General features: G+C 41.9%; 2 protein-coding genes across 2 annotated transcripts; both read right to left on the bottom strand.

Moving 5' to 3' along the window:
• Nucleotides 1–1,534: 1,534 nt before the first annotated feature.
• Nucleotides 1,535–8,966, bottom strand: tmem132a (transmembrane protein 132A). The gene is made up of 13 exons (XM_037471811.2): nt 8,829–8,966; nt 8,389–8,615; nt 8,088–8,300; nt 7,795–7,979; nt 7,023–7,163; nt 6,636–6,890; nt 6,390–6,542; nt 6,010–6,205; nt 5,756–5,899; nt 4,774–4,976; nt 3,781–4,000; nt 3,498–3,689; nt 1,535–3,110 (listed from the first exon to the last, which is right to left on the bottom strand). Exons 1-13 carry the CDS (start codon nt 8,941–8,943, stop codon nt 2,205–2,207), a joined length of 3,150 nt encoding a protein of 1,049 aa, XP_037327708.2. The 5' UTR covers nt 8,944–8,966; the 3' UTR covers nt 1,535–2,204.
• A 7,518-nt stretch (nt 8,967–16,484) lies between these two features.
• Nucleotides 16,485–25,217, bottom strand: LOC119217835 (uncharacterized). Its single transcript, XM_037471802.2, has 6 exons — nt 25,033–25,217; nt 18,842–19,216; nt 17,690–17,824; nt 17,067–17,117; nt 16,889–16,954; nt 16,485–16,790 (listed from the first exon to the last, which is right to left on the bottom strand). The coding sequence occupies exons 1-6, from the start codon at nt 25,082–25,084 to the stop codon at nt 16,720–16,722; spliced, it is 750 nt and encodes a 249-aa protein (XP_037327699.1). The 5' UTR covers nt 25,085–25,217; the 3' UTR covers nt 16,485–16,719.
• Between the last annotated feature and the right edge of the window lie 983 nt (nt 25,218–26,200).

Here is a 26,200-nt window from a genome sequence, read left to right as displayed (position 1 = left end):
GATTTCTGTCCAGCTGTGAACTGTAATAGCTTTGAGAAGAAATGAGAACAGCCCAAATGAGAGGGACACTATGCTTTTTTTGTTTTATATCTTTTTTTATTTTAATTTGGGAACAGACAGGCGACTGTTTTCAACCAGCAGGGGTGTTGGAAAGGTACAAGTACATCGGAACAGTTTGAGCACAACAACATGAAGCCGTGAGGAATCTGCAGCCTCTCCTGGGCAGGTGAACTGGTTCGGGTTGAGTCCTAAGGTGTCGCCAACGTGCTGCTTCATAGAAAGGGTTGTTACTATTCAGAAATCTTGGTAGCAATCACTGACCACGCAGAAGAAAAAAAAACATGTTGTGGTTTGCTTCTCCTGCTACCATGGAGAACCTTGGGATAGTTCCTCTGCAGTTCCTCCATGAAACAGCACTGGTTTTGGGCCTTGAAGTGGCTCACCCAAAGGAGCCACACAGAAGCCCTTGTGTACTGAAGGCTGGGCCTCTTTCTGGACTAACCCTCCCATAACTTAAAACATGCTTAGTATTTAAATTAGGGCCAGGACTTTAGCGCGTTAATTAAGATTAATTAATTACAATGTGAATTAAGATTAATTAATTACACAAAAAATAACACATTAAACCTTTTTTACGCATTTTTACACTTATTTTTTGCACCGCGGGACGTTTCTCACTGGATGAGTTTCGGCGTACCGATTATACTGGAGCACCAACTAGCGTTCATGACTTCAGACAACAACAAACCACAGTGAACAACGAAGAAGCTAACGAGACCGTGTGGGTTGGCCCCGTGAATGGGAAATTTTATTATAAAAACAAACGGATGGAAGTGTCGATAAGAGCGTGGTTGTGTGCAAGCTATGCAACAAGGAATTCGCATCGAGCCTCAAGTATCACCTCAACGCAAAACAATTAGCAGCTAGCGTGGACGTTAGCCCGACTCCGAGTACAAGGACCCACACCCAACCCACACTGCACCAGATGACTGGTTTAAGGACCAGGGTAACTAAGTCCACGTCTGAAAAAATAACCAATGTTCTGAATGTACTTGAAAGTATTGGTCTACTTAAAAAAAACCTAGTTTACAGAAGGTCTACTTACCTATAGGCTACCTGAATTTCTGAAAGTACTATATTTCTAAATATGCTATTGCTACACTGGAATTGGTTGAACAAAAATAAAAATCCATGTGAAAAAAATGACTTCTCCCTGTTCTCAGGTAAAATATTTGTATGTATAATATATGCGATTAATTTCGATTAATTAATTACAAAGCCTCTAATTAATTAGATTAATATTTTTAATCGAGTCCCGGCCCTAATTTAAATCATTATATTCCAATTCCGTTCTTTGCCGAATCCTTTTGAAGATGATGCATTCTATTGCGTCTGCAGTATTATACAAGTGCTTTGTTTTTCTCTTCAGCACCATCAATGCTGTGCAGGTTTAGCTGCACAATGGGACACATTTAGACAGAAAAGGACAAGCCGACAGAACTCAGAATGCTAATTACTTAAAAATTGTTGCTGTTGTGGGCAAACTGATGTTCAGGATGATTTGCGAGGCATCCCAAGGAACTCATGTTGTCAAGTTATATTAAACAAAGCCTTCTCTCCCATCTCCTACAATCATAAATATTGATCTCTTCCATCTGGTGAAAAAAGTGAGCAGACATGAGCTATTCATTTCAAGTGCCCCAATATTCATATATACAGCCTGATACTTACTGCCTAACTTGCTAAACACGGTCTTCTACAAATGACATCACCATTCAACACAACACAACTGCATTGCAAAATACTTTAGGAGGGAAACACATTTGCTTTCGATGTATCACAGACAAAGTTAATAGTTGACATCGAGAGGAGGTGAGGGTGGAGGACAGGTCAGAATGTTTGTCTTCTGTCCGTTTGTTGCGTTTGTGGCCTGTTTCACAAATGTCTTCATCTCAAGCCAAAATATGTTTAGTTTGGCATGGAAGATTAACAGTAGTTTAAGATAAAAAAGTATTTTGTTGTTTTTTACTTTAGAAGGAAATATGATTCCCTCTATGTAATGTGTGGGAATGTCCTTTTAGAGGGGACATCCAATGGTCTCTTAGTGTAATATGACAGCAACATAGTGTGCTATTACCTTGATGACCTTTCTGTTACTTCTGAGTCCAGGTTTGAGCTACAGTTCAGCTGGGCCTGTGCATACTTCAGCAAATGATCTCTACCTCTTTATCTAACTCAATGTTGTTCGTCTCATCCTGCTGCTTCATCTGCACTTCACAGTCTCTTTTATTCCACTCGTCTTCCTCATCTTCTCTTGTAGCTCCCTCCAGTTCTCCCTCCCTCTCTTTCTCCAGGGCTGTCCTCTTCCGGTCTCGCAGGGCACAGGGCAGACAGTTTGCCAAGAAGAGGACAGCGCAGAGACCGAGCAGAGAGAGGACAGCACCCAGTCCTACCTCAAGCTCTCTAGCTCCTTGCCCTTCCGCCTCCTCCTCCCCCTTTCCGTCTTTCTCCTGGCTGGGGGAGAAGTACACGGCGCCCTCCTCCTGGCTGGGCATCAGCATAGCTCTTTCTAGATTGTTCCGTCTGACCATCTCTCCATACCCCACCTGGTTCCAGTGCCTATCAGGTCTCTTCCCACTGTTTTTGTCATAATAGTCACTGTTTTCTTTCTCACCTTTGGCCTCATCAAAGTTTGATGCATAGATGCTGTCGGATTCATCCGGCGTGCCTGAAAAGTCGAGGTCAAACCTGTCCACATCATCGTCCTTATCCCCTTCTGGCTGCAGGAAGTCTAGGTTGACTCTTATCCAACCAGATCCCTTTGCCAGCCTCCTGGTCCCGCTTCCTCCACCGGTTACCGTCCAATCCCTATCACTGATGGAGTTGGAGGTGATTGGCTTGTCAGTGCAGGTTGAAACCAAAAGTTCTGCAGGCAGTAAAGGCCCGCCTCCATCCCCTTGGGCCAAAATGCGTGGGCTGGAACCGGGCATCACAACAACCACCGTCTCAGCCAATGAGGAGAGACGTAAAAAGAAGGGGAGGTCACTAAAGGAGGAGAGGAGGGAGGCGGTGTCATCGCTGAATTGGAGCCAGACACTGATGGAAGCTTCCTGGAGATACACCAAAGGAAATGAACAGGAATCAACTTTACTGATCTTTTTCTTCATAGTAATTCTTTAAACATTGTCTCCATTGTTTCTCAAGTTTTAATTTAACTATAAATACAAACTCTTAAATAAACTTAAATAAAACTAAACTAATAACCACACGTGTAATTTCAAATTCATCACTGAACGCTAAACATTCATCTAGAAAATGAAGTGTCTGCCATCACTTGCAAACGCTTTTGTAACAGGAATGAATTCAATATTGGGTGGTAAATAGTTCCGACATTCATACACCGTAGGCAGAGCCTTTGAGATCTTCTGATTGACAACCTGCTCGACCACTGAGCAACTAATGCCTCAAAAAGTCATCATCAATCGGCCGTCAGTCACCTGATGGCGGTTGTAGAGGATGTTGTAGGCAGTTACTGTCGTTGTTACAATGGAAGGATGTGTTGGGCTAGCAGTGACTGACATGCCAAGGCCACTGACCACTTGCACAGACAGGTCCCCAGGAGTTACGGGGTCAGAGGTCACAGTGATGTCACATCTCCCCAGCACGCCATCCCACTGCTCGGAGACGATCTAAGAGAAAGAGAGCATGCAGGATGATGATAATGATGATGCCCAGTCGGGTGAAGACGTTCAATGGGATTGATATACATCTATCACCGACATGGAGTGACGTCTTTCCTGGATGTAAACCAATCAGGTCGTTGTGGGCGCCGAGGGAAGCCACTCGAGGGTCTTCTACTCTCAGCCAGTTACGGACCAAGTCTGTGACATCCACGAACCAATCGGATGAGCTCAGGAGGTGTGTGGTTCTCCCCTGAGAATCCTGAGCTGTGAACCGAGTCAGAACCTGAAGGGAGGAGCGTTGATACACCGGTACACACCTGAAGAGACAGGACACACATGTTGCACTGCATTGATCATCCTTGTGTCACCATCCGTCAGAAACGTATTAGGTTTTCTGTGGGAATGTATGACCTCAAGTAGAGCTATGGAGTTTTCTTTTGAGTTTAGGTTCTCACATGCAAATGGGACATGGGTGATAAGACTTATAAAATACACACTCAATGCTTTCACACTAAGCAATTGACCGAGATGGGCTGATATTTAAAAAATGATCCTGCAGGATTATGTTGCTCTGAAAAATGGAGATTTCAAAGCTTATCCAAGGAATCCGAGGGCTGAAGATTTGGATTCAGAGTTGGTGCTTCAAGCCTACCTTTAATCTGGTCAAAATTTGACCGGCACGTCTAGATCGCTGCTGGAGGTTGACCCTCACAGAGATTTGGTCAATTCTGAATGTAAACATACCTTCAGTTTTTTTTTTTGCAAGAAAAACTCGACAGAGAACCTTCGAAAGTCTTGCCAGACTGATGATGGCACTAAAAAATCCAGTCTTGTCTACAGTGATACAGTGATAACAGGACAATTCATTCAGAACATCACAGGGCCACAAAGAGATTACGTTGAGACTTCACAAGTTTAATACAGTCTAAAAGGTTGGGTGTCATCGCTTTAAAAAAAAAATCTATTTGTGATGGCCTACTATTTGAACCTCATTAGAGGAAAGCTACAAAAAACAAAGTATTGCTCTATTGCATGAACTATAAAGACAGTAAATAAACCACAGTGAGGACACACTGGGGGTGTTTCCTACCCTGTCTTTGTGAAGTGGCTCCAGCCATCGATGACGTTGAGAACAGGGTCTGCTAAGGACACTTGCAGGGGCACTGAAGGAGCCCACACCTCCACACACACGGAGCCCCGAAGCACACCCAGTAGAAACTCCACCACTGCACAGGTGTTACCCAGCCCCGATTCGCTGCCATCCACAAACAGGGTGGAACAATCGGTGGACACCTGTGTTATGAAGGTCACATTCAGAAGGCAAGTGCAGAAGACTCCCATTAAACTGGCAGTTAAAGGACATTGGGACATTATTTTTTATTTGGTCCTGAGAGAATCTATCAGGACCAAGACCTCCCATCACACAAACAGTTTCTTCCCTTCGGCAGTCGGGCTCATCAACAGAGCCTGGTCCCCAATGACTGACCCTGACATCCCTCTCCACCAGTTACTCCCTTCACACTCCACATGCACATACACTCACAACGCAATTGTGTAGAGTATGGTTATTTGTTCGCTGGTGCACTTTTTCTAACTTATTTTTTTAATTTAAATTCCTTCTTATTCTTTATTGTTAAATTGCTTATTATATATCCCACTAACCCATAGCTTTATACTGTATTTTGTACAGTAGAGTCAAATTGTAAATTTGTAAAGTTAAACATTTTCTTGCATGTTGTCTTATCTGTCTTGTTGTCGATTGTCTTACTGTCTGATGCACCAACTGCCCTGTCAAATTCCTTGTATGCATATTGACATATTTTGGTAATAAATGTTCCTGATTCCTGACACCATTGACAGCCTTCACGAGATGACTGATGGTGTGGATAGTGCTGCGTGAAATCTCCGGCCCGTGTCAGGCTTAAACCACAGTCTACATCCATCTGATGAGCGAGACTTGGACAAAGGTGATGTTATTCTTCTCAAAGACAGTTACAAACGTTAGCAGTTAGCAAACATATATGATCAGCCTGATCCTTGGACAGATTTGTTTGTGTTTCACTGTGTTGCACCTTAACAGTGTTCTCGTTGGTAGAGTGGCACGTGACTGCAGAGGTGACATCTGACACCTTCCCAGCATGGTCTATGGCCAGCACAATGACAGGAAGTGACACTGGCTGGTTGGTCAGTATGGCTGTGTTGATGATCGTGTTACTCTGAGGATTGAGAATTAGAAAAAGAATACGTTTGAACAGATCAGATTGGATGAATCGTGAAACATTTTTGGTTAAAGTGCATGGATGAACTCTGGATTTGGATGAAGTACCTCTGTGATGGGGGCGATGCTGAAGATGTGTCGATCAGCAAATGAGAAGATGCTCACTGCTGCTCCATGTGGCCATAAGGGCTTTACATGCCCGGAGAACTCCACCCACCAGTTAGCAGACACCGTCATTGCGACACCAAAGCTTCGCCTCAGGCCGTGGACTGACAGACAAACCACCTGGTGTAGTGATGTGGGACTGCAGGGCAACAGAGATCAAAGACTGAGGTGCTAGCATGTAGAGATCCGTCACGGTCCAGACTTTCATAGTATGAAGTCAGGTGAGAAACACCCAAAGTAGTGGGCTAAGACATGAGACACATTCCTATTTAAAGAGGAGTTTAGTGAATTTGCTGGCTATTGTGATTGAACTCTTGACCTACTTGTGTGTGTGCCTGTGTGTGCTGTGTTTGTGGCACAGGATGGTCACAACGTCATGTTTGGAGCCTTGGCTTCGCTCCAGGGTCACTGCCCACAGGTCAGAGGTCAGAGTTTTCTGGGCCACCATTGACACCAAGCCTTTTTTCACTTTTAGCCTGAAGAGACACAGAGATTTTGAATGCAAAAAATCTGATTGGTTGGTAGCCAGTGACACACTAGTTCTTGTACTGGTGTCATTTTGTGTTTACCTTATGACAACAAACTCCCCACTGAAGTTAGCTCTCAGATTCAAAGACACTCGGATGGGCTGTCCTATCACGACAGGACCCCTGTGATAGCGAATCATGACATGGGGGTCCAGGCTAAGCTCTTCCTCTTCCTGCGTGTTCAGGCATGTTTCTTCTTCTTTGGTCCTGCTCTGCTTTCTCTTTTCCTCGTTCAGAGTCACTGCTTTGATGTGGAAGAGCTGCCTCTGGGACTGGGCTCCTCTGTCCTCCACACATCTGGATTGACGGACAATACAGTGCCTTGCATAAGTACTACTACTAGTACTCAAAGGGGGTGAGTAGTGATGTAAGGAACAGATCGATTTATGTGAGAACGCCGAAAAGACATGTGCTTGTTCATTCGCATACCTTGGTGGTGTCAGATCTAGGTCAGTCACGGTGTCGGAGGAGGAGTAGTAAAGTTGTATTTGGTTTGTGATGGGAGCCCGTTGGTATCTGAGGGCCCATGGAAAATGGCCCAGAGTGTCCTCATCAAAACCTAGAGGGTATCTGAATGAAAGCACATGTTTATGGGTCACATACGCAATTGATTATCATCATTTATAGTACCAGAAAGCATATTAAAACATATGAGTATATACTTTGAAGCCAAATCAAACTGTTTATAAAATATACTACCTTTGGTGCCTTAATCCTTAACTTGTTTCTTTCCATGGATTGTACAAATGCAATGATATAGTCCATGATTATGAATTAGGGTTTACAGATATGTACAATTCCTCCTCAGCATTTTGGAGCTTGTCCATTGCTGTTAAACCTACAGATTATGGTTAAAACTAAGACTTCTCACATTCCAAGAGATGTGGGCTGTTCTGAGATTCATGTCCCTCTGATACTCGCTGGATAGATGATACCTCCTCCTCTGTGGCATTACAAACACTATTCCATTTGTGGCTCCAAAGTAAAAATCTGCCTTATGTTAGGTCATTTGAATAGAAACTTTAGAATCAGGGAATCAAACAGACTGAAATATTTGTCCCTTTGAAAGAGGCACGATGGAATCATTGCAGCGCTTCATAAACCATTAAGATTTTTTCCATGAAGAAAGTCAAATATATGAATTTGGAAATGTGCATATTATCCATCTGAGTTAGCCCTTCGGCTCATCGAAGGGTAAGACCTTGGTTGGTTGGCCACGTTGCCGCGACGATGCCCTCTCCGCTGCCGTTCTCGGGTTTGCATCCAGCGGCGGTGGTAGGTGTTACTGGGCCACTTTTCCATATCCTGATGTGATTGGTTAGTGTGTTGATCCTCAAACCAATCCCTAGGCAGTGTGAGAGTTACCACGCAGAGCCCGAGTGGAGGCTGGCAAACGGGACAGATGGGTGGATGGATAAGAAAGGGAAGGAGTGCAATGAATAAATGAGAAGGACCAGGGGAGAGCACTTCAAGGAGATGGGATGTGGTCCTCACCTGTGTGATACACGAGGCTTTGTGCTCCTCAGTCTCCTTGAAGGCATGCAGGGTGACGCACGTCCCTTGGGTGCTGTTTTCACCTTGCTTGTGAAACAGTGTCCTCACCCTGAACCTCGCGTGGCCGCTCTTATCCCTTTCGCTCTCCACATGCTCTGAGAGGAGAGATGCAGACAGAAGGGGAGACAGAGGGAGGAGAGGCTCTGATAGGAGCTGTGGAAAATGAAAGAGGTATGTTACCAGTTAGCCTTACCATTTTCAGTAGACTAATGTCAGCTACCTCACTAATCTCTGTCCGCACCTGTGTAACTGAGTAAGGGCCAAATGAAGCCTGGAAACCTGGTGTGGGCGCATTACCAGGCGGGCTTACCATGAAGAGGCTTTGGGAGGAGGAGAAGGGGGTGAAGTTGGAGAAAAGAGGGCCCAGCTCCACCTGAGATAGAGGGAGGAACTGCCAGGCCGGAGGGACAACCGACATGTGGACGGGCAGGGAGAGAGGGAGAGGAGGCTGCATGAGGAATGGAGGGACTGAGGGAATAACACAGGAAGGATGGGGTAGGATAGCAAAGTTAAGAAAAAAGTGAGCATCAATCAACTCTGTAAAAACGATCGTTTTTTAAGATGTTAAAGCCCAATTCTCAAAATATGTTTGCCCCTTGTTCTTTCATGGTGTAGAATTAATAACACTTGTTAGGTAAAAGTACCAAATACAAAAAAATAATTACCATAGAAAAGACTCACCTAAAATCCAAAAGAGCAGCAGGATGCTAAGTCCTCTTCTGCCCCAGCACACACCGGCCCAGCTCAAATCTGCCATCTCTACATGCAAAAACATTGAAGTATTCAGCATTACCATGTCCAAGGTCCATTTATGAGCTTCTTATGTCGCTTACAAACAAAACACATGCAGGTCTTCATCAGCTTTAGGGAAGGGAAGTCCTTGATCCTCAGAACGATGAAGCATATAAGTATTACAGCCGTTAGTCAGAATTGCAATGTATTGGTTTCTTTGATGAAATTGCGCTTTCTTTCTTGGGTTTGTATCCTTATGGTTGAAATGCACTTATTGTAAGTCGCTTTGGATAAAAGCGTCAGCTAAATGACATGTAATGTAATGTAATTTATATGGAAATTTATTGTCAATTCTTTGTGTCATTCAGTATGAAAAGAACATGCTAAAGCTAGGATTATTTAATTAACACATTAAATAAATGCATCCATGTGCAATGGTTACCTAATATTAAAATCACGCACCCAACTGATAACTTCTACACCTTAGGTGGCAGGATGAGACCCACTGAACAAACACAAATTTAATTTTAAAAATAAAGTTTGATTTTTTTCCAGGGGCCGGACCAACAGCTTGTCACTATATGAAATAACCAGAAAAGGGTGCACATTGAATGGAATAAGCAACCTGGGCCCCCTTCTGGTGCCCGATCCGGGGGGGTGGGGTTGCTGCCCAGCACAGACCAAACAATCCAAATGAAGACACTCTGTCCCGGTTTGGGTTTGATTCCTGTTTTATCTTGCAGTTTCCTGCCTCTTGTGTCCCTGAGTTAGCTTCACTTCCCGCCTTGTCTAAATTCTCTGGGGAGGTGAAAGTGATGAGGCACAGGTGGATTCGATCACGCCGAGGCACACAATCACAATAGCTGAAAACACACAAAAGAAACAAGATATTGGAAAAAGTCACAGTGTCAAGGAAAGATGGCACAACCACACTCAGAGGCTTTGAAGGCACGCCACCTGTAATAACCACTGTGGTGGCTCGGCTGCAGGGGGGGCAGAGCGGGGGAGTAGCTCAGGGACACGTAATGGGCCTCAGCTGCAGTAAATCAAGTAATTGTTTGTCTCCTCATTCGTACGTCCTCGTTTCGGGACCCCCCCAACGATCAACCATGTTACAATCACCTTTAACAGAAACGTAAAGCTAAAATAGGGCTTCATCTGGTATATTTTATATTTAGGGTCGGGCTGTACTTCAGGCACAGCACTGGCGTTTAAATCCCCAAATCCACTAGTGTCCGATGTGGGCAGACTCTCCGCACCAAATAGTGTGTGAATGCTAGTTACTGATGGGCATGGTAGCTACTGTCATCTGTGTGTGAATGGGTGAATGATGACATGTAGGGTTAAAGAGCTTTGAGTGGTAAGAAGACTAAAAAAGAGTTCAACAATCCATTTACCATATTATATAACTAAACATTGAAACATTTTAAGCTGTCATTAGCAGACCTTATCTTAGCTTTTAAACCAAGCAACCATTAAAGAAGAAAGCAGCACTGGAGTACAGTAAAGTATGCTTCAATTTTTATTTATTTATTTACTTTTTCTTAAATTTAAGTGCATCCTAAAGAACATTAGTTTGTAAAATCAAAATGAATGCACACTTTTGTGCACCAACTATCTCAGAAAAGTGAAACAACAGCATCTTACCATTATCAGAAACTTTTTCCTTTGTATTTGTGATAATGTGCTCATGGAAAGGATTATTTTAACTGGGTACTTAAATCGTTCTTAAAAAATCCACGCCCTCAGGTAACATTGACACATGGCAGCTTGTGAACGAACACCATTGTATGAGTGCGTCTCCTCAGAACAAACACACTTACAGAGAGACACAAATACACAGCAGCTGCATGGAAGTGGATTAATTCAGCGCTGCACTGGTTCAAAGACCAAACAGCAGAACAAATGACACATGTGAGTTATGTTCCCAGAAGACAACAATCACTCCTGATATGTTAGATGACACATTACAGATCTATACGATTCTACATTACACACAAAAATCAAAGTCTGCTTTACAAACACACACACACACACACAAACCCGTTTACCCGCTTGTGTCTGTCCCTTAGCTCCACAATACATCTTTTCCTCAAGGCATTTTTGCAGCAGGTGGTTCCCTTTGTCTTCTCTCAGAGCCGCATCATTGCTACTAACAGGAAATAAAACAATATTCACCTACAAATATTACTTATCTATTGAAAAAAAAAGAAGACATTTTTGTCTCTCTTGGTGTTCTTTGATGGTCTGCTGATGCTATAAACATCTCTCTCTCTCTCTCTCTCTCTCTCTCTCTCTCTCTGCCCTCCCTCCCTGTGCCAGATTCACACAATACAGATTTATTTGTCTAAAAAGCAAAGTAATCCTCTCCCTCTCAGTTATGTCCTCTCCCCCTCTCCTTTTTTACGTCTCTTGTATTTTTTCTTATAGGTTTTGCTGGCTCTCTCGTTTCTCAACCGTCCCCTCTGATCCCTCTCTGATGATATCTTTAAGTATTTTGCCAAAGACAAGGTCACTCCTTTAAAAGTAAATGCTGTTCCTAACACTTAATTATGTGTGTGTGTGTGTCTGTGTGTGTCCGTTTGTGTTATAGTGGCTTTCCCAATAACCCAACGACTATAATGCCACATGAACTAAATGTGTATGTTGTGTGTGCAGTCCTACAGACTCACACACAGTACAATACTGTGAAATTCCAACCTTTATTGTTAAAGCTGAATGCCTGCCTGAGCAGTCCGACAAGAAAGTTGACAAACAAAACAAATCCCATTACTGTCTTTGCTGTCACATGATATATATGTGATGGCAGCGTTGAATGAATGATGACCATATTTCTATAGTTTTATAATTGAAGAGATCACATTTTTAAGTAATTACGGAAGTAAAGTATTGACAAAATGCATCCCTGTCACCCTGCCCATTGCAAATTCTGTTTACATATACACATACATATTAGTCCTCTGTGTTACTTCATATTCAGTGCAAAAATAGTAGCAAATAGTGAATAAATGGAGCTTCTTAGTCCTGATTGTCACAGGATTAAAATCTTTAGTCCTGAGGTAGGTTGTTTAATCTACAGAGAAATGACACTTTGCTGTAATTGATAACTACCCCCACCCAGTCTCTGCATATGTGTGTGTGTGTGTTTGTCTGCATGGTGAGAGTGCTAATGGAGCAGCAGAAGGGGCTTAAAGGACAATGGATCCGATAAAGAGGGGAGCTTAACAGAGGAAATAAAAATATAAAAAACAACAATCAAAATGTAATTAATCAAACCTCCACCTATTAAAACTGCATTCCATATTTTAATACAGTCTTCATTGGTTTAGCAGTGGTCTATCTCTGCGTTACTTTACATTAGATTGTATCAAGATGTAATGGGAATTATTGTTGAATAGCAAATAACTGAATACTTTACTAAATGTTGCACATATTCTAAATGTGAAGGACCTAGATTGGCTAATGGGTGAACCTGGCAGAGATATTTTGATAGACAGCAGATGTTTCAGAAACACACTACTGTCATTTTGCTAGTTTTGTTCCTTTCCATACAGACATTTTCAATATACATTCAATTGTTTTTAGTTGGAACAAGATTGCCACCAATTGGATAGAGTGGTTGAATACCTTTTCTTCAATCATAAGATAAACACAACAGCTTGCAATGCTATAGAAGAGGAGAGAGGAGCTTGGTGTGTCCCAGGAAGTCCCCTGGTGATCTAGTCCTATAGCAGCTTTTCTAAGGGCTGGTCTAGGCTAACCTGAGCCAACCCCATCTATTAACCTGAGCCAACCCCATCTATTAACCTGAGCCAAACCCATCTATTAACCTGAGCCAATCCCATCTATTAATCTGAGCCAAACCCATCTATTAACCTGAGCAAGCCCCAACTATTAACCTGAGCCAGCCCCATCTATTAACCTGAGCCAACCCCATCTATTAACCTGAGCCAACCCCATCTATTAACCTGAGCCAAACCCATCTATTAACCTGAGCCAATCCCATCTATTAACCTGAGCCAAACCCATCTATTAACCTGAGCAAGCCCCAACTATTAACCTGAGCCAGCCCCATCTATTAACCTGAGCCAACCCCATCTATTAACCTGAGCCAACCCCATCTATTAACCTGAGCCAAACCCATCTATTAACCTGAGCCAATCCCATCTATTAACCTGAGCCAAACCCATCTATTAACCTGAGCAAGCCCCAACTATTAACCTGAGCCAGCCCCATCTATTAACCTGAGCCAGCCCTAACTATAAATCTGAGCCAGCCCTAACTATTAACCTGAGCAAGCCCCAACTATTAACCTGAGCCAGCCCCATCTATTAACCTCAGCCAGCCCTAACTATAAATCTGAGCCAGCCCTAACTATTAACCTCAGCCAGCCCTAACTATAAATCTGAGCCAGCCCTAACTATTAACCTCAGCCAGCCCTAACTATAAATCTGAGCCAGCCCCATCTATTAACCTGAGCCAGCCTCATCTATTAACCTGAGCCAGCCCCAACTATGAATCTGAGCCAGCCCTATATAGTTTTTATTATCTTTTTATTTTTCACCTTCCCTTTTGTGTCCTTGAGAGTGTGAGAGGCACTTTCCTATTTAATATTGAAATGTAATGTAATTATTGTAACAATCAAAGCACTATGAATAATCACCATGACATATTCTTTTACATTTTATAAGCACACTTTATGTGTGAATAAAAAGTAAATGGAAATGCACAATAAAACCAAACTGCTCTGTACCTGATCTTCCTGCAGGGTTTCCCCCTCACAATCTGCCGATAGCCCTCTAACACCAAAATATCCACTGCTGCCGTTTGAGATTATCATTTCAGTTTTTAATCCACAATTCTTTTAACATGCACATCTGTCATGTGAATGTAAATACTAAGTGTTTTCACTTTTATGAATATTCTTTCATAAAGTCAAATTCCTGTTTTGTCTCTCTCCTTCCGCTTTCCTTGCATCCTCCATAAAGCAAAATACATAGCATTTAAATAGCCTGCACATGGTGACCATTGACCAACACATTAACACGCAAATAAGTCTGTTATTATGTCCATTCGATGCTTTTACTCTACATTAGCTGGCTCTCATGTACCAGTAATGTTAGTTCTGCTTTCTAAATGCACTAGCAGCAAATGTCACATATATGTAGGTAGGGTTTGCTCAGCTACATTAGTCAATAAACCAGTGGTTTACAGAACGGTTGCTTGTCGGAGGCGACAGCTGCTGCAACTGGACCGACTGAGCTTGTATAAAGAGCATGTTACCAAGGCCCGCCCACCCCCTCAGTCCCTCGACATGCACACCCACACACACTCACAGGCACAAAGACAGCAGCATGTTTGGGGTGGTTGGGAATTTTCATTGTTTTTGATTGAGGCATTAAAACAAATTGGTCAAATTTAAGAAAAGTTCATGCTTTGACTAATAAATAGTCTGTTTTACAACATAAAATCGGCAATGCTGGCTTTTGGCTTCACACGGCACACAATGAAAGTGTGTTTGTCATTCCTGCCACAGATACGTCCAAATAGAGCATCAAGGCCACTGACCAGGCTGTCATATGGCGGCTCGGGAGCACGAGCGGGCTGGTAACGGACTTGTGACTTCTGACCTTGGTGTTGAAATTTTTCAATGTATACTCATTTTTGATTGTTCTTTTTCTTTTCGGTGTTGCTGTTGTGGTGTTTTTGTTCAGTGCGGCATCGATATCACCTTAAAACGTAAGACAAGTCTTCATTCACAGCCATCGGTGCTCAGACGGCAGGGGCTCCTGTACAAGGGGCCCCCCGCCCAACAGGAATAACCAACTTTCATACAACGTCATTCACACACTGCTACGGGAGCAATTTGGGGGTTAAGAGTCTTAAGGACACATCGACATGGACGACAGAGCCAGACGACTAAGTTCGACCACTGAGTCACAGTGCCGCTCACCTTTTGAGGATATACGAATATGAAATGTATGATAATATTCAATGTTTACACATTTGTTATTCAGAAGTAACCCTATGATTCGTTTCTTTCCTTTTGAGTTAAAGGGTAGAAACTGCAGAAATGTAACATCCCCATCACGTCCAAGTGTCTCCTTCTGGCTGTGTTCATCTTTCCACAATAACTTGACATGTCTTTATCTGTGTGAATCTGTCACACACTCACACTTTCATCTTTCTCCCCTCACTCCCATAATTTCTGTCCTCCAAAATCAATCCCCTGCTAGATAATCTGTTGCTGTAATCTGCTGTCATCTGTCATTGTTTCTGGATGGGACATTTGCAATGAGGCCAGATTATCATCTCGTATCGTGACCTGACCAGAAGAGGACGAGGCAAAATACTCCCACTCATACACAGATGGACACACAAACACACACACACACACACACACACCGAAATACGCCTGTTTTGTGAGAGATTGATGAATCTGGGTTAGTGAGCTTGTTTTTAGTGGGCAGGTGAACCACAGTAAACCATGAAATAAAGGGATGGATGGATTGATACCAGATTAACACTGTGGTGGCTGCAACTAACCACGGGCGGTGAGGATGGCGCCGTATCACTATTTGAATTGGGAATCTTCATTTGTTCGAGTGCACGCAGACAAATGTGAGTTAGTCTTGATTAAGAGTTTTAGATTTTCCTGTCAGTGGGTTCCAGCCGATCGTGCTCCTGGCAAACGACTGAGCAGCTGCATCACAGGTCCATTGGTTAATTGGACAGTTGGTTGTGAGAAGCCTTCACATCAGACCTACAGAGGAGGAATGTCTTCACACCCTACAACTTAGCGGGGGACTGGCCAGCATAGTATAAACCTGCAGTTTGGAGATAAGTCAGGGGGGGTCCAAGTATGTTGCGTTTATTAAGTTATTCTGAGTTGTCACTCAGTTTGATTTTGTTACACATCCTACCTTATAAATATCTTGGGTGAATAAAGTCCCACTAAAGTTCCCACTTTACCCGCTGTCCCATGTTCATGCGTACCCTGGTCCCTCACAAACATGCATGGAGATGAGTCACATTGTCTAATTGAGAGTTGACAAAAGAGAAGACAAGAAACAGATGAAAAAACATTGATGATGGATTAAAAAAAACAGAAAACAACAAGAAAGAGAGTGTTGGAATAGAATAGATGGGGAATGATACGCCAGAAATAACACAAACAGGAAGTTGTATCAACGGAAGAGGAAACCACATTTCTGCACTTTGTAACCACCTTCGTCTCTCATTCTCTCCTCTCAGTGTGTCACGCCAAAATCTACAACATTTTCCATTCACCTACTTCCAAAACAACAAATCAGGTCAAACACAACCTAGAAAACTATACAGAAAAGAAAAAAAGATTCAACAACAGAGAATGACTTATGTTACAAAATCAGTGAATCTAATCAGGTTTTCTTTAATCAATATAGTTTTATAGTTAATAGTTTTTTGTTACGTAATTGGAAGCTCAAAGTTTTGTTAGCTTAGCACAAATGTTCAAAGAACAAGGAAACTGCTAGCCTAGCTATATGTAAAAATACCCTTCTTAACAACCCCAAAACAATTGTATTTAATGATCACGTCTGAGCATAACTTTAGTAGGAATCAGTCATTTATTAAAAATGGAATGTAAATGCAGTTTAGACACAATACATGGTGGTACATCCTGATGATTTGTAGTAGAAAACTGATTATAGTTCCGTAAAAAACGTTACTTGATCTTGAAAAGTACATTTCAATAACAAACAGTTCCAAAAAATGTCTAATGTGATGATGCATTTTTAGTCCACGTATGGATGATGATGATGATGATGATGAAGATGATGATACAAGAAGAGGATACACGTCAGAAGTTATAATCGCTGTTCCTGTTGGATGACGGCTCTCCGCTGTCAAACACCGCCAGCCGCTCCAGAGCTGATTGGACGACACACAGGGGAAGCAGACAGGTTCAAAGCAATAGAATCACTGCTGTGGGCCAACTGTTGCTTTGTGTATATGTTTGTGTGAGTTACCCGGGTAGGACAGCCTGTTCTCTGCGTCATTGGTTCTTACTGCAGTTTTTCCTCGATGATAAGACACTTGACAGAGACAAAGCAGATGAAAGATTTTTTTTATCGTCAACAAATCTCTTGTGTGTGTATGTGTGTGTGTGTGTGTGTGTGTGTGTGGGGGGGGGGGGGGGGGCCTCACCACTGTGACTCTGTGTTGGTCCGATCCAGCGATTCTGTCTCCTGTCTGATACTGAAAATAACACAAAAAGACAATCCCTAAATATGTATGTAACTACTGCCGAGGTATCCAAAGGACCAGTAAACGCTTCTCTTAGTCAGCTTTAGCAGTGAACACTCGTCTCTGTGACGTGGTGAAGCCCATCAATCAATCCCGGAAATGTATACAGTAAATCAGCTTCTTCTGTCAGTGCTGGGTGTCATGAATCAAAGTTACAATAGTTGGGACTTAGATTTGTGTTTTCTTTTTTTTTCTCTTTCTCTGGACTCTGGTTGGAGGAATGCTTGGCATCTTGCATCAGCACCACACCCATACAGTCTGTTCCATTGTGTCAGGCTGACAGAATCCGTTGGATTTAAATACAACAGTCCCTTCTTGGACATAATCTTTAATCTGACATGTCTTAATCTGAAAATATAAGAGTTTTCAGGTCAGTAAGCACTGATTGCATACCAACATGTAACCTATGCATATGCATCTGTTTGTTTGTGTGTGTGTGTGTGTGTGTGTGTGTGTGTGTGTGTGTGTGTGTGTGTGTGTGTGTGTGTGTGTGTGTGTGTGTGTGTGTGTGTGTGTGTACTCACGTCTCTTCTGCAGGACTTTGACTGTGGGCCTAGTGAAGCGGATCAGTAGCAGGACCAGAAGCACACAGCACAGTAACGCTGTCACCACTTTGTAGGCATGCAGTTGCCCCTGTACATTTTGGAGGTCCTCATCAACTGGACAAACACACAAAAACACATTGACAGATTAACGTTGTGCACTTTAGTGCAAGCGCGGTGCCGCTAATCTGCACACGCCTTCAGAGGCTTCTGCACTTAAGAAAATTGAAAGGAAGAAAGAAAATAAAGCGCTTTATTTACACCACTATCCCACCGGGAGAAATGTGCCTTTATAAGAATCTGTACCAGTTGTCTCTTTTTAGATATTTCTGCTTACTTGTGAGATTTAATTGAGGTGAAAGTCCTCCTTCCAACTAAAATTAGATAAAGGATATTATAGAAATAGGAATTACTAAACAGAAAATCTCCCGACGTCATTTATGATTCCATCCATTGTGCAAAAGTACATTCATCTGAGACATTAATAACACTGACATTATAACCCAGTCACTAAGCCTGTTTTATAAAAAGGTGATTTCAAGTCAGTTTCAAGGTATAGCTGAGCTTCATCCTGCTGTCTATTATAGATAGTTTCATCTTTTACTCTAAACATTAACCTGCCGTGTAATTCAGCTGTTGTGCTCATTTAAAGTAAGTATCCACGTAGACATACACGGTATACTTTTTAAATGACTTTTCCGAGGGGTTGGCTTGAGAGCATGTGATGTGATGAGTCGTTTACAAAATCTATGGGTCAAAGCCTGACAATTGGCAGCCCTGTGACTGAACAGCTTGATCTGAGCCTTATGATAGACGCTGGTCTCTGTGGGGGGGGGGGGCGACAAACTCTCTGGTTTGCTATTGACTCGTCATCATCAGCGGTGTTCAGAGATCCCAACTGGAAGTAAGGAGGGCCGGGGCTCAGTGGTCAATCCCCAACTCCTCTCACTTTAATGTGTCCTTGGTCAAGACACTTTACTCCAAATTGCTTGTATCGGCTGCAATTGGTGTACAGTCCACACATCCTGACGTGATGCACTGCGTCATGTCAGCCTCCTAAAGGCTGCGTAGAGGTCAGTCCACAAAAGGACATTCGGTCACTCACACACAGCGGCACACAGACAACTGACCGACCTGTGCTCTGGACCTTCAGTGTCTCACAGCTGGTCCTCTTCACTGCTCCTTCTTTTGTGATGTCAGAATGACGTTTGTCTTTACAGCCTGCCTGGCTTCCACACACAATACCCCGAAGACTCTCAATGCTCTTTGCACTGCCTTGACAAACGGCCGAGGTGGAGCTGGAGGAGTGATGGAGGATCAGGGTATCTGCTCCTTCACATTTTTCGATCGTGAGGAGAGCCGGGGCAGGTGGAGGGCTGATCGTGTTGGAGGTGGGGCTGGCAGTGGATGGTCGAGTAATGGGGCCGGAATAGTTCCTGCTGGTGCTGTCGGTCTGAGTGGTTAAGGGAGACGGGTGTGAAGTGTTTTTCCCAACATTTGATGTTTGGTCTGTTTTGGAAGACAAGGAACAGTTAGTCTGGAGAACACACATCCAAAAGGTCCATTCACGCGAAGAACAGTATCACTCTGTCCTCGCTCACCATCAAATGAGAGAATCTAAGGATATGATTGGCCTTTCGATACCCGGCTCTTCCAGTCTGGATGCCTGAGTGTCCTTTGGTGAGATACTGAACCCAAATGCCTCCTTAAGCCTGAGCCTTTATGTTTATGTTTATAGAAAGTAGATTCAAGTCCATGTATTATAGTAGATACAATTAAAGTATAATTACAACATGTTCCTAGGTTATGAATTTAATTTCTCCAGTTGGCTTAAAACATCCCTGGACCAAAGAAGTTGAAGTTCTGCGAAGGAACAAAAATGTTACAGAATTCCACCTTAAACTGTTTTTCCTCTTAGTCATTACATGTGTTGCGCGATGGTTGAGAGCACAGGAAGCTGACTGCTAAAACACCATAAAAGGGAATCACGGTCGTAAGGTCGGAAATGGGTTAGGGGGTGTGGCTTGCTGAGGTATGGCGGAGCCGGTCACGGTCTCCCGGAGCTGAATGTGTTGGATGGGTGTGTGAAAACAAGAAGGACATAGATAGCGCGATACAGGCGAGAGATTTTTAGTGTTATTCACGTTATAGCTAACTGGTTCCAGGCTGGTGGGTGACACACTTTAGGTCTCTATTTGGTCAATACAATATTTATGCGATTCAATTTGTGACTTCAGTCTGTTTGGTCACAAATAAACATCCTTTGACTATGATTGAAATATATATATAAATATGTATATGAAATTATTTTGATGACGGACCTCGTTCTGGCACGGGGCGCAACAATACCTTCAAATAAGTCAATTTGCAGTTTTTATGCATCCAGTTGCTGCTTGCTGAGCTTTTATTTTATATAACATGAGATCGGATGGTCATGTAGCAAAGGTGAGGAAATATAATATTATTCATAATGAAATAGTTTGTGGCCTCTGCCCAGAGTTTGAAGCCCAGAGTATTGTTTGTTGTAATGTTATCTAATTTGTGCCATAAAGCTCGAAAAGGATGAAAAACACATCAGTGAGCCACGATGTTACCTCGTCACCGTGAAAACAAGGACTGTAGATTATTTTCACGCAATCTTATGTACACACGAAACCATAAAGAAACCCTGTGGAGTATTGTGGATTTATTTTATAGTTTTTTCCTGTAGTATAGTTTCAATCTCACTACGTCATCATTAGGACATATCATCTGTCATTTAAACACGGCCTTTCACTGTACTTAACAGTTACGTAATTAATTACATTACATATAATTTAGCTGACGCTTTTATCCAAAGCAACTTACAATAAGTGCATTTCAATCATAAAAATACAAACCCAGAAGAACAAGAAAAAAGTGCATTTTGATCAAAAACAAGGACTGTAGATTATTTTCACACACGCCATGCTGCCACAAAAAATCCCTTTGGAGTAACCCATCACTCAGAGTACACATTATTTATTTATGTCTCTGTAATGTTTCAATGTAAAAAAAAAGGTTAAAAAAAAGGTCAAATGACTGGCAGCAGCGGCTGCCAAACAAAACCCGTAAAATTAAGTGTTTCATTGTAACACTACAGGAATAATCTAAAAAATAAATGTGTTTCTCTGTAAAATTGTTAAGGAAAATGTATGGTTCTCGCACATCATTTGAATTAAGTTATTTTACCTTAATATTACGGGTTTTGTTTGGCATACTTAAAATTACAGTTGGACTGTTCATTTACAGATAATATCTTTTTGTACATAATTTTTAAATAATAATTTTTAAATAAAATGTAATGCAGCTGCTCAGTCGTTTAATAAATTAACAGAAAAACTATTGTGAAGATAGAAGTTATTTTCCGTAAAATTAGGATATTTTTTTACAGTGTTGCTAAGTACTACAGTGACCAGCTGTTGTAGGGAATTGCATAGCATTTTGTTAAATTGACACAATAAATCTGTGAGGCGTTTCCAAGATTTCCACCTTTTACAGGAACGAACAGACACGAGCTTTGAACCTCCCTGTGATAGTCTGCTTTAGTCCTGAAGTCAAGTAGGGCCTCACACAGACCATGCAGATTAGTGAGTTAAAAGCAAAAGGCTCCTGTGCAATCAATAGCCTTCAGCCGTCCTTCTGGTGTTGTCGGTGCTGAGACGTTACAGCAGACACCACATATACAAACAAACTCTTTTGCATGAATGTAACAGACTTTCATTCATTTTAAGTGCCACACATCATTTTACTACCGACATGTGTCATCCTTTTGAGGTTATGCCCATTATTTTTGATATATTACTTTTGTTTTCATTAGAACTTAAATTGTTAAATCATCAGATTTTAATTTAATGCAAATTGTAACACTTCATTTGTACTTATAATGGCTCTTCTTTATAACATGCTGTAAATCGGCGTATTTAATGAAATTGCGCTTTCTTTTTTCTTGTTCTTCTGGGTTTGTATTTTTATGGTTGAAATGCACTTATTGTAATTCACTTTGGATAAAAGCGTCAGCTATATTCCATCTAATGTAATTAAATAAGTGAGTGTTGCGTACGTCTTTGAATGACAAATGATATGTCCTAATGATGACGCAGTGAGATTGGAACTGAATCTGCTAAGTCCGACCTCTAGCCAATGATAACCTTACATCAACCCGCTCTGACCGCCATGGACCCATTCATTGGTTACAGATAATAATCATATTGAGGCCGGTTTAGGGCATTTGGAGCTCGTCCTAGTTAGACCTTTTTTTACCTTTTACATTGTCACCCTAATCAGCATGGTGAAGGAAACGATACAACACAAATGTCAAACGTCCAACCAGCTGCGAATGTTCTTATTTATCCAATTGGGTTTGTGGCGATGCAGATATTTAGTTCATACCAAAGAAACTATTTTCAAACCGTAGATTGCACAGTCGTTGCTCTTTCTTAAATGTCACTTTGACGCCGTGTACACGCACACAGCCGGGTTTCTATTTAGCTCCGCCGGTTCTCAGTGGCGTGGATTTCAAAGCTGTGCAAACAGAACTGAAACCGTCTGCGTAATTACGTACCCCTCCGCCGTCGGAAAACAGCTTGTAGTTTGGATAAAGAAAGTTGTCGACTTTTCTTACTGGAAGTATTTGGGGCTGAGCTTTATTTCAACATTCAACAAACTCACCTCAATCACTCTGATATGTTTTCTGTATATTGTAAATTGTGTGTGTGATTTTCTTGCCGTGTTCGATATGTTTACATAATATAAAATTCTCAACACAGAAAAGCATTCTGTAATCTAGGGACATTTTTTATCATCATGAAATTACTACTACTAGTAAATTACTTGAGCCACTAAATACTATCTGCACTTCAAACAAGTGAAACAGACATGTTAAAAAACTGGTTAGCTTATTGTTGGAAACAAAAGAGATCAACAATTTAACCTTTAGTGAGGATAATATCTAACAAAAGTCTAGAACCTCTAAATGTGTCGCTGAAATACTAGGAATTTTTTTTTACCCAAAAGCAGAAATCTTCCATTAGGGAATATTGAATTGCAATTACTAAAGTACCTCAGTATTGCGAGTATCGGAAAAGTGTCATTATGAAGCAGGATTACCCTTCATAACTTAACAGTAAATTATATTGTTATTAATTATCGTTATGAGCACATTAAAAATGCGGGAATTACATTATGTCCAATTTGTTATATTGTAATAAAATCAGGAATATTTTAAGTTATTCATGCATTTCACGTAATCATAAACATGAATATTTTTTTGTGTAATATCTGAATGTGAAAATCGCCTAACTGGTTATGTACAGCTGCTAATGCGTGTCAAGGTAATGTATATTTCATTTTTTGTAAAGTAACAAACTCGGTAACTCATTAGAATATATCAAAAGCGTATTTATCCCAAAATTTCTTTACATTTCAAATATGGCTTGAGATGGTAGATTTTGTTTCCTAGACTTTTGAGTATTTAATGTACTAGTTATCTGAAGATTACAGAATACAGAGAAAACAGAGTTGTTTTTAAATGGCCGGATTTGTTACACAGTAGTTCAGATATTATGAGACTTTCATTGGAGCACAGAGGTTTGTAAATATGTGAGAGCGTAACCACATTTGTAAATCTGATGAAGAAAAAATGTTAAACTCCAAAAATCTGTTTGCATTGAAATGATTATTTTGGCAGATCTGTAAATGTGTAGATTTTGTGGCCCACTGCGGACAGAGAGCTGCTTGGTGGTAACTGATCCCGTAGCTCTTAAAGAAAAGTATTTCATGATACGAATGTACGCATTTAAGATTTTCTAGACCATCTACAAATCAGATTAAACGCGAGGATTAAATTACCCAACTCATTTGAAACCATTTTGCTGCAGCATTGTGTCCCAGAGGATCCGTTGTTGAGTTTCCATTCAAGTCAAAAGTATAGGCTCAATTCTATTGCTTCATATATAGAATGAATAATTAACCAAGTTAATATTAAAGTAGGACTGTGAGAGACTTTCTGCAGTCCTTATCGTGTAATCTAGTTGAACACGATTATCATTACTATGTCCCAGTGATGCCCCTTCACTCGTAGCAGCTGATGAGCAGCTGTCTCCACGGCGACGCGGCCCAATCCGTCCATTTGAACAGAAGCACAGAAGGAAATGCAATATTAGAAAAAACACAACTGTGTTGGAACATGTTGTTTTATGAAGCAGTGATGAGGATTTATTGAGTTTGATGATGGTATCAGATTCACATGTCAAAACACAGCGCTGAGGTCTATGGGAATGTAGACTGGATTTCCTTTCAGTGGATGGTTGTCACGGTGACCATCATTTTACCCAGGTCCCCCCTGAAGGTCTGGTATACATTAGGGTCACATTTGATGTTACAAGTCATCCAGCTGAAAGATGCGGCCGGCACACGTTTGATGCAGCGCCTCGAAGCGTGAGTCGCTCACGCTCTAAATCAGACAAGCTGACCTGACTCAGCAGGGAAAGCACAGGTGTGATGCATGCTTTTAAGTCCTCTCATTGGTAGAGCGAGGAGTGGGACCGCTCGGTCCCGCCTGAGCCACGGGCCCAAATGGTCCCCTAAACTGAGGAACAATGTTTACGGTTCAGATGGAAGCAGCACGCTCAGACCCCCATCCATCCGTACCTCACCTCTAACCTCATAACTAGAGGTGCTTTACACATAACGCAGGGTTCTTATTTGCATATTATGCACCACGGGTAATGAATCCCGCCCACGACATATTGTGACGTGATCATTTTTCCGCAGGTAACCGTGTAAGCGACGTCAGCGGGAGTGGGAGCCCCACACGAGAACACGTTTAGCCAGAATTCACATGAGAGTCGACCAACAGCGGTAGGCTTACGTTGGCTTAGCGATGGGCTAGCATCAAGCTAGCATCAAGCTAGCATCACAGGCTGGCATGAGCGCTCACAACAGGCCCCTCAGTGGGAGCGTTCCACAGGGAGATGCACATTAAAGCTGCCGTTATGTGGCAACATTTTCATTATCTGAGAAAGTGGAATGTAACTTTCCCCATGTGACAATGGTCAGATGTTTAGCTCCTTGTTTTCCCTCACGTCCGTCTCATTGATCACGTTCCCGGATGCATTCAAGTAACTTTGAGCTTTTGGAGTTGTCTTAGTGAAAGCCTCTTTCTGCTAGTTTTACACTTTATTATTGTAACAATATTCAGCTCTTTTCAGACCTGGTCGTCTTCACCAAACCAGTTTATTACCCCAGTTCTGCTGGGGTTTTTTTTTTCCAATATTTTGTACCTCCCAAAAGTAATGTCCACTTACCAGCAACAACGAATAAAAGAGTTGAGAAGGTCACAACAGTCCTGAGATCCATCACAGTAACAATGGACCAGTAGAGGAAGAAGACAGACGGACGGCAGGAGAGCAGGCGACACCAAGGAGATTGAGAAGAACAGATGAGAGAGGAAACAGTGCAGAGGTGTAACCCTCCTCAGCCTCTCTCTATCTCTCTCTCTCTCTCTCTCTCTCTCTCTCTCTCCATACTGTGAATCACTTCATCCCCGGCCTGCTGCTGCTGCTTGTGCAAGAGTGCAGATTTCCTCTCTTCAAAGGAAGCTTGCAGAAGAGAGGCATTTAGGGGTGGGGAAAATAAGAAATGGTGAAAAGAAGCGAGGAAGGAGGAAGAGGTAGGAGGAAGAGTTGAGTGACTCTCCGGTACGAGGACTTATAACGAGCCTCTGCTGGGTGACACAGAACACAAGAACATCAATGCACGAAGGACTCAAAAAACCCATTACTTAGTAAAAATGAATCTAAAAATCTAACTTTGGATTCAAAAGAGCATTTATGGATTGTCACATTTATACTGTTTTTTTAAATGTATTGCTTTAGTTTGATCATTAAATAAATCTGTAGCAGACTTCAGATTAATTTAATTAATGGGAATTGAGGTATATTTACAGTATCGATGGAAACGACAAACGGTCTGAAAATGAATCTTCTACAATGTGTCATATTTTTACATAAAATGGTGTTTAGTTCACTCTTGTTTTCTGTCACCCTCCGCCTTTGGTTTACGGAGGTTTACGGAGTCTCAAAAACACCGAAAGTCCCTCCGACTTTTCCCTCCCCCTCTTCTTGCCTCAGTGTTTCCTCATTGGGGGCTGCTTAAAGCCGTCACTTAACCCCCAAATAATAACCAGGGTAAATATGACAAATATTCTATTGATATCCCTTTATAGCCCACATTTAACCGCCTATGACCTCACGTTCAACACCAGAAACAACCCTGGGACAGGATTTCTGTCCCTTAATTCAGACACATCATTAAAACGAAAAGAAGGAAACGTTTTCTTGTGACGAGCACACTTTTCAGAGCGTAGACCAGTGGTTCTAAAACTGGGTTCAAAGGCTGCGAGATTTATCTTTGTGATCAACAACAAAGCAAATATTCTCTTCCACAGCATCTTCTCTCGCACAATAAAACTAA

This window comes from Pungitius pungitius, chromosome 9 (genome assembly GCF_949316345.1).
Source record: "Pungitius pungitius chromosome 9, fPunPun2.1, whole genome shotgun sequence".
NCBI lineage: Eukaryota > Metazoa > Chordata > Actinopteri > Perciformes > Gasterosteidae > Pungitius > Pungitius pungitius.
Note: the sequence above shows the minus strand (reverse complement) of the source record. Positions and strands in the feature narration are given on the sequence as shown.

Excerpts from the sequence above, each read along its gene's own strand:
- tmem132a (XM_037471811.2), bottom strand. The coding sequence starts at position 8,943 with ATGGTAATGCTGAATACTTCAATGTTTTTGCATGTAGAGATGGCAGAT. Across the intron at positions 4,001-4,773 it reads AGCCACTTCACAAAGACAGG|GTGTGTACCGGTGTATCAAC; the intron begins GTAGGAAACACC and ends CTGTCTCTTCAG. Across the intron at positions 3,111-3,497 it reads TCCTCTACAACCGCCATCAG|GAAGCTTCCATCAGTGTCTG; the intron begins GTGACTGACGGC and ends GTGTATCTCCAG.
- LOC119217835 (XM_037471802.2), bottom strand. The coding sequence starts at position 25,084 with ATGGATCTCAGGACTGTTGTGACCTTCTCAACTCTTTTATTCGTTGTT. Across the intron at positions 16,955-17,066 it reads ACCAACACAGAGTCACAGTG|TGTCTTATCATCGAGGAAAA; the intron begins GTGAGGCCCCCC and ends GTCTCTGTCAAG. Across the intron at positions 16,791-16,888 it reads GAACAGGCTGTCCTACCCGG|CTCTGGAGCGGCTGGCGGTG; the intron begins GTAACTCACACA and ends TCGTCCAATCAG.